General features: G+C 40.1%; 1 protein-coding gene across 1 annotated transcript; it reads right to left on the bottom strand.

Annotated features, from left to right (window-relative positions):
* Nucleotides 1-348: 348 nt before the first annotated feature.
* LOC134879088 (serine/threonine-protein kinase 38-like) lies at nt 349-12103 on the bottom strand. Its single transcript, XM_063905391.1, has 14 exons — nt 11785-12103; nt 7907-8046; nt 7144-7195; nt 6926-7048; nt 6608-6691; nt 6379-6502; nt 6112-6266; nt 5837-5939; nt 5631-5692; nt 5072-5189; nt 4840-4963; nt 4615-4710; nt 3880-3971; nt 349-3699 (listed from the first exon to the last, which is right to left on the bottom strand). Exons 2-14 carry the CDS (start codon nt 8032-8034, stop codon nt 3575-3577), a joined length of 1386 nt encoding a protein of 461 aa, XP_063761461.1. The 5' UTR covers nt 8035-8046; nt 11785-12103; the 3' UTR covers nt 349-3574.
* Nucleotides 12104-13629: the final 1526 nt, after the last annotated feature.

Raw genomic sequence — 13629 nt, 5'->3', positions numbered from 1 at the left:
GGAATTAATTAATATTTTTTGTTATTGCAGTGGAATTATTTGGGTTTAGAAAAATAGCAATTGTTTTAACTTGATCACCAATTTTCCTCTGGACGTTCTTTTAGATGTTGCACCATTCAACATATGGCACTATTTCACAGCAAAGGATTTAATGCTTTTATAAGATTATAAATGTTGGAGAGCTGAGTCCTGATCTGCTGGAGAGCTCCCTCTAGTGCTCTCATTGCTACTCTCCATTTATCTTGGTGCTTAATCACATATTCATCATACTTTCCATTTTTATCTGATGGTCAACAGTTTTGAGATATACACATAAACCCCTTCCCCAAAAGAACAAAGAAACTAGGATGACTTCAAATATTTAATTGAATTATTTGAAGCATTGTATCAACATAAAAACTCATCAATGTGTATTAATATATTAATGAACTTTTCCTTTATTCCACAGATAGTTTCCTTCAATTGTCTACAACAGTATGGACACAGCATTACATAAAATACCTCACAACATGGTCCTGGCCTGTGGAGGGGGTTCAGACTGGCAGGGGATATATTATTAAAATATTATAATGAAGGACAGTGACTACCTACACAGAGGGGGAGTCCTTCAGCTGGTCTGGTCCATCAGGATTTAATTGCATAAAACCTGGGATAAAAGTGAAACGTTGCCTGTACTCAATTCATAATGATTTAGCTCCCTTGAAGAAAATGAAACAGTAATGGATTTCAAGTCATGTTGGACGTTTATAGAATTGTATGAATGGCAAATGCAGTCTCCTTTTTTATCTACTTTTGAAGGGGAAAAAAGTAACACTTTCTCTATTGCAACACAGCACATGAGTTTGACATTGAACTAAGTTACACATCACCTCACAACAAACAGCATTACTTCATGTCCTTCATCAAAACAGTCACATTAGTTTCTCATGTAACTGTTTGGTTTGAATACAGCATTTTGTATCAGCGTGTTCCAGTGATACAACCAATAGACCAGCAGCAGCCATCACAAAATCCCCCATCATGCATCTGTCCTGATACAGCGTCTTCATGCAGCCTATTCTTAGCTTTGATTTGAACAGATTTGCATTTATTACACTTCACTTTCCTAACACAAACTTAACAGACGTAACTTTCTAATGTCAACATAAATACATCAGTAAATCCCCCTCTGTTGAATTTTGAAGCTTCCAAGTGTCTAAATGAGACAACTAAACATCATCACACTGAACATTAGGAGCCATTAGCTTAGCGGGGGGTGACTTAGTCATGTGCCCATGCTCTAGTTCTTTCATAGGTTAATGTTAGCTTATTACTCCAAAAATCTAACAGTAGTTTTAGTGTAAGTATCACAAACTGCAGCGATTATTTTATGCATTGGTCCAGAATCCAATGGAAACAGCCCATTAGCTTTTGCCACGCGAATCAGGGCGAAGCTACCTTTAGGGTTGGAATACAGAATGACATCCTCACTGCAGCATGGTATTTGGGTTACAATCATACGTTTGGATTTATATTATGGCAAATTGTTTGACTTTGTCTTTTTATACTTTCTGTATTAATGGGGTACTCCACAGGTTGGAGTACTACTCAGCCTGCGAAAACAGTTCAATGACTTCTGTATAATAACAACAGCCATCATGTTGCATTATGGGAAGGGTAGGAACTGCTTTTGAAACGTTGTCAATGCTTCAACATGTTTTTTTTAAATGCGTCAGCTTTGCACAGCTAAAATTCTAGGGTGCCCCCTTTCTAGGGTGATATAGAAACCATCCAATTTAAATACAGTGAATATTAACAAAATCTCATCTATCATCAAACATGAAAAATAATAAATAATAAAGACATTGGCCATTCCTAGTTTGCACACTGCTTATGTTGTTTCTACTAACGACAATGCAGCTCTAAATCTTTATGGTGTGTTACTGGCCATTTGTAACAGGTCTACCTGGATAAAAGAGTTAAACAGATACAAAATATACATACTACTCTAATGTATCAAACTACAAGACCGCTTTCTTTCTCTTTCAATCCCTCAAAAATAGCACCACGATCGGTTCAATACGGGAGCCCTGTGGTGCCTACAGCTCTACCTGTATGTACATTAATAGCTTGTATTTTGACACTCTGCTCACTTATCTTTCTACAGTGTAGAAATAGTAATGGCAATTTATTCCATCCCCAAGTGTAGCACTCTTGGAAAGGCTTTCTCTTTTTAAAAGGTAGTGTAAGTTAAGTGCAGTAAGCCACAGCTCCATGTGAATAGTTCTTTGGTAACTATTATTAGCGCTGTGTGTGGTCACAACTCAGAGCAGACAGATTGTGTTGTTGAGTAAGACATGCCTGACATTAAGCTTTAAGGGCGAGGGGGAAAAGCTAACATCAAATACAGTAATTGGAGACTTTATTCAAAATTATTCAAAACTATTCTAATTGACTTTCTCAAAAGGTGCATTGTTTTTATGAGCCCCTTGTTTACTTATATAACCAACAACAGTCTTTCTATACTGGCCCTTTTTAAAAATATTTTCTCATCCTTTTAATAGCTTAACTAAAATGTCTAATACTTTTTAATACCGTCTGACTTATCTATGATAACATTGCAAGACATCTGGTTACATATTGATCAGCTTTTTAAAGGCACTTTGCACGTTTTGCCATCTGAGAGGTAAGTGATTAAAATTAAATCTGGGGAAATGATCAGTTACGTTAGACCTGATCTAAAAAACTACACAGCTGACACACACTGCACTTAGATTCGCATGTATATGATTCAACGCTCCACAGTAACGCATGTCAAGCACAGGCAGACTGCATTCACAATTTGTTTCTCTGTGAGAAAAGCAACGCCACAGAAGACTATTTCCCACAGAGATTTGTGTCAGCAGCATGACGAATGAAGCAGGATCCAGCAGGGTTTAAACCTACATTTAATTCTTGTTTATATTTTCTATCCCTAGTTTGGGATAGCATTTTACTAACTAGCACCAGCAGGATCTGAGCTTTTTCCTAAAACAAGATGCTTCTGGCAGCTAGAAAGATACACTTTTTAAAATAGATGTTAACTGTTTTAGTTTGAGCAAAATATCCAGAAATCGTGCCGCAACTTTAGTCTAAAATCCACAGACAGGAAGTGAAGGGGGCCTGCTTTTACTTAGACTGACCAGAGAGTAGAGTCTACAGTATGAGACTAAGTTAGACACCAGTGTAGAAACTATACTTAATCCTCATTCCCAATATTCCCTTTTGGCAGTAAAGCGTCCTCTCCAGAAGCAATATGCTGCAGGTACATGCATGTACGCTGATTAAATGTCCTAGCTATGGAGCCTGCCTGAGAGCTATGGCTAAAGACGGCACGTGTATATGATGTATAAACAACCGAGGTAATGCGGTAACGCTCCTTCATTTCCGAGCTCTTGGCGTTCTTGCGGCGACCGAGCAGACCTAAATAAGTTGTGATGAGGGTTACATTTATTCTGAGAGGCTGACAGCGCAGCCTTCAGCAGCAGCGGGGCTCCGGGGCCCGACCCTGTGTCCGTAAACGACTGTTCCTTCTCCACCGCTCCGTCTCCCTGTGTCAGGCCTTCCCTGCCTTCATGTATATTGGGATGGTGCCTCGCTGAGTCAGACCCTCAAAGCGCTTGTATGTGTAGTTCAGGAACACCCAATCCTTCGATTTGAAGTCCGGCTCCGTTGCATTGGCTGTCAATCAACACATGACAAATCAGGCGTTATTATGGCGTCAAGATTAAGGTATAACAACACAAAGTTATAATCATATTAAGATAATCATTGTTCAGAATGTATTTCAATCATTTCTCATCTATGGCCCTCTTCTGTTTGAATGTTACTCAAGGCTTAAGAATACTTTATAAAACCAACCCGGCTGAAGGATGTCCGATTCGGGGAAGTCGTCAAAGTTCGAAGTGTCGTCGATGCTCTTGATTTCAATGGAGATGGCTGCTGGCCGCTCCCTGAGGAGGCAACCGGAGGAGGAAGTCAGAACACAGAACGTTTTAAATCCTACACATCTGCACACATTTTCCTGGAACTGCTTTGTGTATTAGCAGTATTATCTATCATGCAAGAAGAGCCTTTTTCAAGACATGGACTACATCATATTGCTGGATCATTTTTGTGTTTTGCACATTATTTTCTGCTGACTTCATGACTCTTAATCGGCCAGAAGGGGCTGCAAGTGATGAACAAATGCTTCAGTCAATGTGAGAGACGTTTGAGCGTTGCAGTTATTGTAACTGGTTGTGTTTTTGAAACAGCTGTTTTTTTCTCCTTTTTTCCCTGGGTTATAACATCTTTTTGCTACGTCCCTTTTCCTCTGGAGTTTTGGGGGAGGGAAGTTTTCTCCTTTATTCCTGTTTCATGTCTCAGTCTGTAATGTCTAACTCTTATTCTAATTTGTAAAGCTTTTTGAAAAAGTGGTATAGCCTCCAAATAAAGTTTTATTTTTCTAGTTTTTTTTTACGGTCAGGTTGAGTCTACAATTATGAATATGCAAGCCCTATGCAACAGGGTTGTTGGAGAAATAAATGAGGAATAATCGACAAAAATCAAAGGAAAACGGCATCGATAGTTTTGCTACTTCTCAGCTTTGTGTACCTGATGTGCTCCCAGTCCACCGACTCAAAGAACTGATGACTTTTGATCTCCTCCACACTCACAGCTCCAACCCTGTTTTCAGCATCCGTGCAATACCTGTAACACACAAGAAGCACACTGATGATGTCACTGTACACACACAGCATCTGGGCAATCTTCTCTCTGTCCACTCCGCTGTTACTGTGCGGCCTTCCAGTGAGTGCATACAGATGTATCTTCACATACTTTAATATCAAGTCTTTGGCCCTCTCTGAGATGGGGACTTCAGGCGGGAAGACAAGCGTTTCCTTCCAGTTCATCACCTTCCTGTACGTCTCCTGCGGCGTCTCAGAGCAGAAGGGGGGGTAACCTGCACACAACAATTTGAACAATTTAGATATAAAATGCTGCTGGTAGAGCAATACCAACATCAGAAGACCACTGAAAGGTTAATTCATGTGTCTATTGGCATCCTTACCGATGAGCATTTCATACATGATGACCCCCAGAGACCACCAGTCACACAGCTTGTTGTATCCCGTCTGCATGAATACCTCTGGGGCGATGTAGTCTGGTGTCCCCACGGTAGAATAAGCCTGACACACAGAAACATAGAAGGGTTGGCATGTGTTTTAAAAACAGTCAAACATCATGTGTTCCTACAGCCAAGACAAGCTAGATTTAAGACCGGTTTAACGCATCCTTTTGCTGCTATTAAAGAGCTGGACAAATTTGGTTAATTGTTAATTTCAAATAGTTGTTACCAATTATTTTCAAGATCCTAAACGCCTTCTCATTTTTGGGCATTTCTAAGACTTTTAAAGATTCTAAGCCATCATTTTGAGGCAACTTTGTACATTTTTGCAGAAACCAGGAAGCTAAATTTGTGATTTTTGTTGTTGTGTTGCATCAGTTACTGCACAATTCCTTCTTCCTTATTCTGTGTCTCAATTCTGATACCTCTGTATTTACAAAAGAAAGGTAAACTTTGATTTGAGTACGCCCTAGTTTCATTCAGAAATATGCCAAAGCCTTACCAGCTGCCTCCGGTTCTTCTTCCAGGTTTCTGCTTTCCTCTTGGAGTTCATATTTTGAAAGGCTGCGAGATGCACAAAGGTGAAGAGAGGAAAGGTGATTATGTATTCAGTGACATTATGTGGACCATATAGCATTTTCCTTCTTTGCTCCGCTTTGGATCTGGTTTCTAAATTGGTTGGACTTTCTTGTGAAAATTTGGACTCACAGAAATCGCTGGGCGGGTTGTGCGTCAGGTTTCTGTAAAATTCAGTGCGATGAGCCTTCTTCAGTCCCGTGCACAGGCCGAAATCTGACAGCTTCACGTGTCCCTGCGAGAGAATACACATTTAGGAAATCACCATGCAGGCATACAGCGTGGTGCAGTAAGGATGTGTGTGTGTGTGTGTGTGTGTGTGTGTGTGTGTGTGTGTGTGTGTGTGTGTGTGTGTGTGTGTGTGTGTGTGTGTGTGTGTGTGTGTGTGTGTGTGTGTGTGGCCTCACCCTGGAGTCCAGCAGCAGGTTGTCTGGTTTGATGTCTCTGTGGATGAAGCCCAGCTGGTGGATGGAGTCGATGGCCAGAACCGTCTCTGCGATGTAGAACTGTGTGGCCTCTTCAGACAGAGTGTCCTTCTTCATCAGCAGGGTCATCATGTCGCCTGGCAGCAAGGTCAGAGGTCACAACTACATTATAATACACAACACGTCTGTCCGTCTCATGTCTAACACAGAGGTATATCACAGAGCAGCTGAATACTGTACTGTATCCACCTCCAGGAAGGAACTCCATGATGAGGTAGAGGTTCCTCTTGTCCTGGAAGCTATAGAACATCTTTACCACCCAGGCGCCGTCCGCCTCCACCAGAATATCCCGCTCTGCCCGGATATGAGCGACCTGCAGAGAGACAGCAGACAACGTAAGACAACGGAAACAGAGTGTAAAGACATATAAAGTTTGTCTGAGGATTATCAAGATCTGTGGTGGAGACAAAGACTTTACCTGTTCTTTTTCCAGCATGTCTGCTTTTCTCAAAATCTTCATGGCGTAGATGTGCCCTGTGTCCTTTTTCTGCACCAAACGGACCTGAAGGAGGCCACATAAATTCATAAGGAATGTATTACAAATGGTAATAGTAATAAGAAGGCAAGTTTAAAAAGAAAATTGATAAAGTTGTGATGAAAAAACACAGGAAATTGGGCCAAAGTTGACACACACACACACACACACACACACACACACACACACACACACACACACGCACACACACACACACACACACAAGACTTATAAGAGCCTAGGCTTTTTTTTTAAATGCACCTCTCCGAAAGCTCCCCGTCCGATGACTTTGAGAGACTCAAAGTCATCCAAGCCGAGTCGCGTCCTCTTCAGTCGCAAGAACTCCGTCTCCTTACGGGCGTGCTGCGAGCGGCGCATTACTTTCTGCACAAAGTAGACCCAAAGATATGAGAGAATCCATTTTTAAATAATTGTGTGGAATGTTGAGGTCTGTAGATGAGAGACAAAGCATACTGTACCTCCTCATCTGGCAGACCCTCATCGTCCATGGCCTTCTCCAGCTTCTTCTGCCTGTAAACAAAACCACGTTTAAATACAGGGCTGCAAACATACGGTATTTCTCTTCAGTGACTGTAGTACGTTAAATGTATGCTTTCCTAGTATCGTTTCATGTCTGAATATTTGCCCTCGTTGATGTTGCAAATGGAGATAATTTCGACTTAAATAAAGTAACAATATGAAGTATTATTGAATTGTATCCAATCTGTTTCTGGACCCTATTATGCTTTTGGGGAGTTTCCCTTTCCTGTAGTGTGTTATATAGCTTTTGGTGCATGTCAATGGTCTGCAAAGGCTGAAATGGCAAAGCTGTGATTCACCGGATGAATATATTATCTGCTTTTTAAAAGCCCTAATGCCAAAAATACACATTGAAGCAAAAATATTTGGTAAGAGAAAAACACATTAGAGAACAAGGAGGGATAAGGAGACCTAAAGCGTGTCAGATGTTCAAAAAAATAGTCCAGTGTCATAAAAATAGTATGCAGAGGTTTAAACGGAAAGTTGTTGCTAAATCCAGATGAGATGAAACACCCAGCATCGTTTCCTTTTCAGCAGGTGGAGAGACACCCAATGCTTCAAACAACAGCTACATTTACACGCTCAGAGGAACTGAGGTTAGGGGCTCAGGAACTATGGAAAAGATTGTACAAGCCAGGTTGGAGCTAACAATTAATGTCAGAGGTAGAGTGTGTGTGGTGCTCTGTGTGGCAGCAGTGTCACCTCATCTCCCGCTCCTCGTGCTGGGTGAGCAGGGTGCTGTAGAAGTTCTCCAGGGTCAGCTTGGCCACAGTCACCCTCTCTCGGGTGTGGTTGCTCATGGGAAGGGTGGCTGCAGTCTCTCCTGTCATGGCCACACTCTCCTGTAAGACACAAGAAGGAAACAACATCAGTCCAGTCCCTGTTTTAACATTAATTCAGTCCTTTTACGAAATATTTTAACCTACCAGAGCAACATTTACCCTGGAGGACTTTGAGCATGTGTTACTGTCCTATCGTTCGTGTCAAAAGGTCTTGTTAAAAGGAGTACCCAAGAACGGACAAGCCATGGTGAAATCAAAGTAGATATTCAGACTTTTATTATCATTTATGCTCCAAGATCCTGACTACTTCTCTTACTATACTTCATATAAAAAGCGTGTTTCACTATACCCTCTAGTAGCTGTTTTTTTAGGTTTTAAAAAGTGTTAAAACAGATTTGACAGGCTAAGTAGTTCCTTGTATGATAAATCGATTGAGTGCCTCTTGAACTATAATGTTAATGAAGTCTCTAAGACTCAAGAACAATCCTCCAGTGCTTTACTTTCTCGCTTCAGTGTGCAAGATAACCGCGTGTATCCATTTTTGCATTTCTAAGAGTACACCTCTGCTCCCTGGTACTGAAATATTGTGACCCCAGATCAGAACAGGCACGGGGGCATATGCTGGACGCCTCGTGGTCTGCAGGCTTTCATTCCAGGAACTAATCAGTGACATCTCCACAGATCTTTACAAACTGAAGTCACCTGAGGAGGCCCACCATTCATTTGCATCACAGCAGAACGGCACTTATCAATGCCTGAGTTTGTGAATCTATTAGGAATTAACACACACAAACAGTCACAGGGACTTCAAAAAGTAAGCACTAGGACAGAACGTTTAATATTCTACTTTATAAATGAACAAAACATGAGTATATTTCATTATATATTAGAGTATGGGTTGGAACAGGAAGAGGGAGTATGTGTCACTGTACGCCATCAGTCAGTATGAATGGGCCTGATTAGCTCTCATGGAGATTAAACAGCCCTGCAGCTCAGAGATAGCAGCCATGTTTCGTCTGGTCACCGGCCCAACAATCCTGCAACAACAACAGACTTCCGGACTTCTGAGAAAAATCTATGAATCACTGCTGCAAGTAGGAAGGTTTAAGTGAAAAACAAGGACACGGGCAAATACCCGTTCTGAGTCACAAAGACGTATGCAGATGTACCTGAGCGCAACACTAGGAAGCTCGGTGTAAATGGGGACACCAGTGAGGACGAACCAAAAAAAGACAATGTTTAAGTAGTGTTTATTCAGTCTTTGTGTCAAATACACCATGTAAGCCTCATGTGATGTCACTTTTCTGAGACGATACACATCAATTATGTTCCTTTACATATTGTGCCGCAACTAAAATGCATTGATTTATACACTGAGTATGTCTATAAATGCAAATGTAAAACCCAGTTTCTCAAACACAAAGGTCATTTTTTTGCTTTGTCAGTCCAAATCTCAATGATATTCACTTTAATATCATAAAATAATTAGAAAAAAAGCAAATCTCAACATTGGAGAGGCTGAAAACAGCACTTTCAGTCACTTTTGCATAAAAAAATACAATTATTATGATACTGATAATCAAAATGGTTTGGTATTATTTTTCTGCAGGTCGACCTGATGATCAGTTGACTTATCGTGACAGGTCTAGTATGTTACTCAAAGATAGCTTGCACATTGTAGGTACCACAACAACTTTTTGGAGAGAGGAGAGTGTTCTCATTGAAACCAAGAATGATCAAACTCAAATAATGCTCTAATTTTGACTAGCAAAATCACATTAAGCCAATAACTTTATTTAGGGCTCATTTTGGGACTCAATTTCCTAGAATCTTTTACGGTTGTCCAAATCCACCATCACTTACTGTACTCTCTTTTCATGGAGTGATATTTCAAAGGGCATAATACTTAGGCCTACCTTTCAGTCACTTAGTCAGCCCATTACTTATTTTTTTTCATTGATTAGAGCTTTGTTAATAATGTTCGATCACTGAATGTTCCCTGTGCAGATCTAATGAGAGTAAAAGGATATTCAATCTGAATAACCACTTATATTCGGGAATGAAACCTCTCGCAAGGTCATTTCAGCAATGCCTACAACATCATTTTTATAAAATCCCTCATTCTGATGTCTAGCAATTTTATCAAGAACTAGTGTGCACATTTGAAGCCCTGGATGGTGTTTGCTTGTTTCCCAACCTAAGTGGGAAATGCCTTTAGCCTTAAGGGAGTCAGTTTGACTGAAGGTGACACAGATCCTCCCCTATAGCTAAACAAACAACACCACTCAGGCTACTATAAGGAAGACATTATTAAAAGAAGTGCACAATAAGCATGCAGCCTAAAGTGTGGACACCCTGCCAAAACGGTTATCTCCAAATAGAGTTCATAAAAAGCTTATAGTGTAAATAGTGTTTCTTCATCTAACTGAACTGTGTAAAATTGTGTGTCGTATGGAAACACACAAACACACTCCACCCTTCAAGTACAGTAAGTGGGTGGACAGGAAACCTAGCCCCGCTCTGAATGAAAGGGCTCAGTCATGACACCAGAGAGAGAGAAATGGGGCTCACACTAACACTAACACACACACACACACACACACACACACACACACACACACACACACACACACACACACACACACACAAATAAATTCATTATGCAGCATCACCTTATATGTCATATATGTGTGTTTATCCAGTAGTTGGCTGATATATACTGCAGATTTGGAAAGAAATGCCCCCCCCCCCCCCCCCCCCCCCCACACACACACACACTGTCCAACCCTACTGTCTGCCAAACTGGCTGTCCTGCTGCACTGTTTTGGAAGCTACTTAAAAGCTTTGTAAGCTACCAATGACTTTACACTGGAGGAAGTTGAAGTACAGCTAAGCTACCCAAGAGAGGAATCCAGTTTGTTTAACTAAAGCTACTTCAAACTTTTGGTCAAATAAATGATGAATTGTGAATGTACCTTTGATGCAAATTATAACAAAGTATAATCGAGAAAAAAGCTAAAAATGGGATGGTTTAAAAAAAGTGGCCACAACTCACAGGTTACACATAGACTAAACAAATAGTTTAAGTGTAAAATAAATACTTTAACATATTTTACAATTACACAATTACAGAACAAAACATAGTAAATAACATGTATTGTAGTTTCAGAGGATTCCCAGATGATATTGGGGCATTAAAATAATGTTTTTTTTAGGCACTATGCTAACATGAATATCATTTGAGTATTATGCACTATATTAGCATATTATGAAAGTAAGCTACTGTAAAATGTATTTTAACCAAGGAGTAAAAATAGCAGTACTACAAAAAAGTAAAAGTCCTGCATTCAAAATTGTACTTATTAAAAGTAAAAAAGGATTAAATTAAGTAAAAGTACTATTAAAAATAGCCATTTTAAGCACCAGATATGTTTGAATTATTCTATAAGACTTATTGTTGCATTTACGTTCAATTGGAGTCAAGTAAAAAGTAGCTTCATTTTTAAAATACTCAAGTACAAGTACCTCCATTTTTTACTATACTGTATATTTACTCAAGTACAGTACTTGAGTAAATATACTTCGTTTCATCACACCACTGATTTTAACTAGAGCTTTACATGTAACGTTGTAACTGCTCCCTACACACTCGACATAGCATACTATTTACAATACGAGATCATATTCATGGATCATACACCAATACGTTATTTTGTTGCTGTGATGCGTTAGCTAGCTATTTGTCCGCTATATTTTATACAGCATACATATAGATAGCAGGGAAATGCTTTGACTTACCTCCGTTTCCTGCTCCAGAGTTAACTATTGGCTGGCCGCCACCCCTCGATATATGAGAAATATAATGTGTATTTTTCTGCCTAATATTAGGCTCCAGTTATCCCTCCGAGGAACTCCCAGCACAGTAAACAACGCCGAAATCAACGCCACATCATAACAGACATCCTGACGTTGACAGCAAGCTAACCTGACATAATTCTTTACATTATTTTACTTCATTATTGTTCCCGCTGACCTCCAAATTCAGCGCATTCCCTGTTTTTATCGTTACAAAATAAGATATAAGCAGCCCTGCTTCCTGGGACCGTTGGTCTCATCCATCAGACGTTCTGGGCACGCAACGGCATACGCAGGCATTTGATTGACGTTGGAAAGAACCTATCACGAATGAAGAAACAGAAACGTGGTTCACAGTAGCCAATCAGTGTGTTGTATACATGAAAGTGACATGTGTATCAACCAATGAGAAGATCTAAACCGACCCGCAAGGGATGCTTTCATTTGGCTAGCAAAAATGTGCATGCATCTACGAAAGACTGGACTGTAGCCTCAGTAGTTCATTTTATTCATTATGCTTAGTGCAAACCCTTAGTAAAACATTATATTAAAACAATACTGTGTGAGTATCATATCACAAAAACAATACTGTCAAATACCAATCAGTTCTTTCACACAAAAATAGGAACTACAAGAGGGCAACTAAGGTCAATAAAAGGTCACATTGTGATCAAAACTAAATTTACAGTTTTTTGATAAAAAATACATATTAAAAGACACAATAAATCACAAATACACACATATAAGGCTATAATCTAAACCAAATATTTTATAATATACCTTCTGACAATACAGGAGAAGATGATATGATAAAAAAATAATGTGTGCCACTGATAGCCACAGCTATAGACTTGTTTCCTCCAATCAACGCAGCAAGGATGTTTAGAAATGCATTCAATACACCTAATGAAATCCTAAACAGAACTGAAAACAGAAAATAACACGATTGTAACACCACAAACAAGCTTGCGCTGACAAAACACAACTGTCTGTTAATTGTCATAATTCTCCTTTTTTGGATGGGTTGAGTGTTTTTACTGTGAGCCACGATAACATCATGCACAGAGGTGCACCCTGTTAACACGTCAGGGTGTGGTGTCCAGCAGACAAGGCTGTTTTTATTTTTCTCACATCAGTGAGGCCCATTGAGCTGCTTCACAACACCTATATTTAGATTTGGGCTATAAACTTTCTGGCCTGCAGCCTAAGCTTTAAAAAGTTCAGCCTGAAATTAATCCAGAGAATGAATTCTGACTTCTCATACTGAATCTTGAATTGTTTTCTGCAGCCCTATTCCCCAGTAAAGTCCTCAGCATCTAGAAGAAGAAGAAGAAGAAGAAGAAGAAGAAGAAGGGGAAGAAGAAGAAGAGGAAGAAGAAGAAGAAGACATACTTTATTAATCCCTTACAGGGAAATTGCTTTCTCTACTCTGTTGTGTTGACACACATTAGACACACAGAGGAAATACATGCACACACAACCACATGCAGAGGAGAGGTGGCAGAGCAGAGGCAGCCAGGTACCCGGCGCCAAGGGAGCAGATAGAGGTTAGGTACCTTGCTCAAGGGCACCTCGGCAGTGGCCTAGGAGGAGAACTGGCACCTCTCAAGGTACCAGCTCACTCCATTTTTTTTTTTTTTTGGTCCGATCGGGACGTGAACCGGCGACCCTTCGGTCCCAAGACCAAGTCCCATAGTTGTCCACCCCCCCCATGTATTTTTACTAACTTATGAAATGTTCTGAAATAGACTTAGACCAGACATAAGTTCCTCTAAAATGTTTTGACTT

Source organism: Eleginops maclovinus, chromosome 17 (assembly GCF_036324505.1).
Source record: "Eleginops maclovinus isolate JMC-PN-2008 ecotype Puerto Natales chromosome 17, JC_Emac_rtc_rv5, whole genome shotgun sequence".
NCBI lineage: Eukaryota > Metazoa > Chordata > Actinopteri > Perciformes > Eleginopidae > Eleginops > Eleginops maclovinus.
Note: the sequence above shows the minus strand (reverse complement) of the source record. Positions and strands in the feature narration are given on the sequence as shown.

What these genes read in the sequence shown, in the direction of transcription:
- LOC134879088 (XM_063905391.1), bottom strand. Translation starts at nt 8,034, where the DNA reads ATGACAGGAGAGACTGCAGCCACCCTTCCCATGAGCAACCACACCCGA. An exon ending in CATGGAGTTCCTTCCTGGAG is followed by an intron (nt 6,267 to 6,378) that starts GTGGATACAGTA and finishes CCTTGCTGCCAG; the next exon opens with GCGACATGATGACCCTGCTG. An exon ending in GCCAAAGACTTGATATTAAA is followed by an intron (nt 4,711 to 4,839) that starts GTATGTGAAGAT and finishes TGTGTGTTACAG; the next exon opens with GTATTGCACGGATGCTGAAA.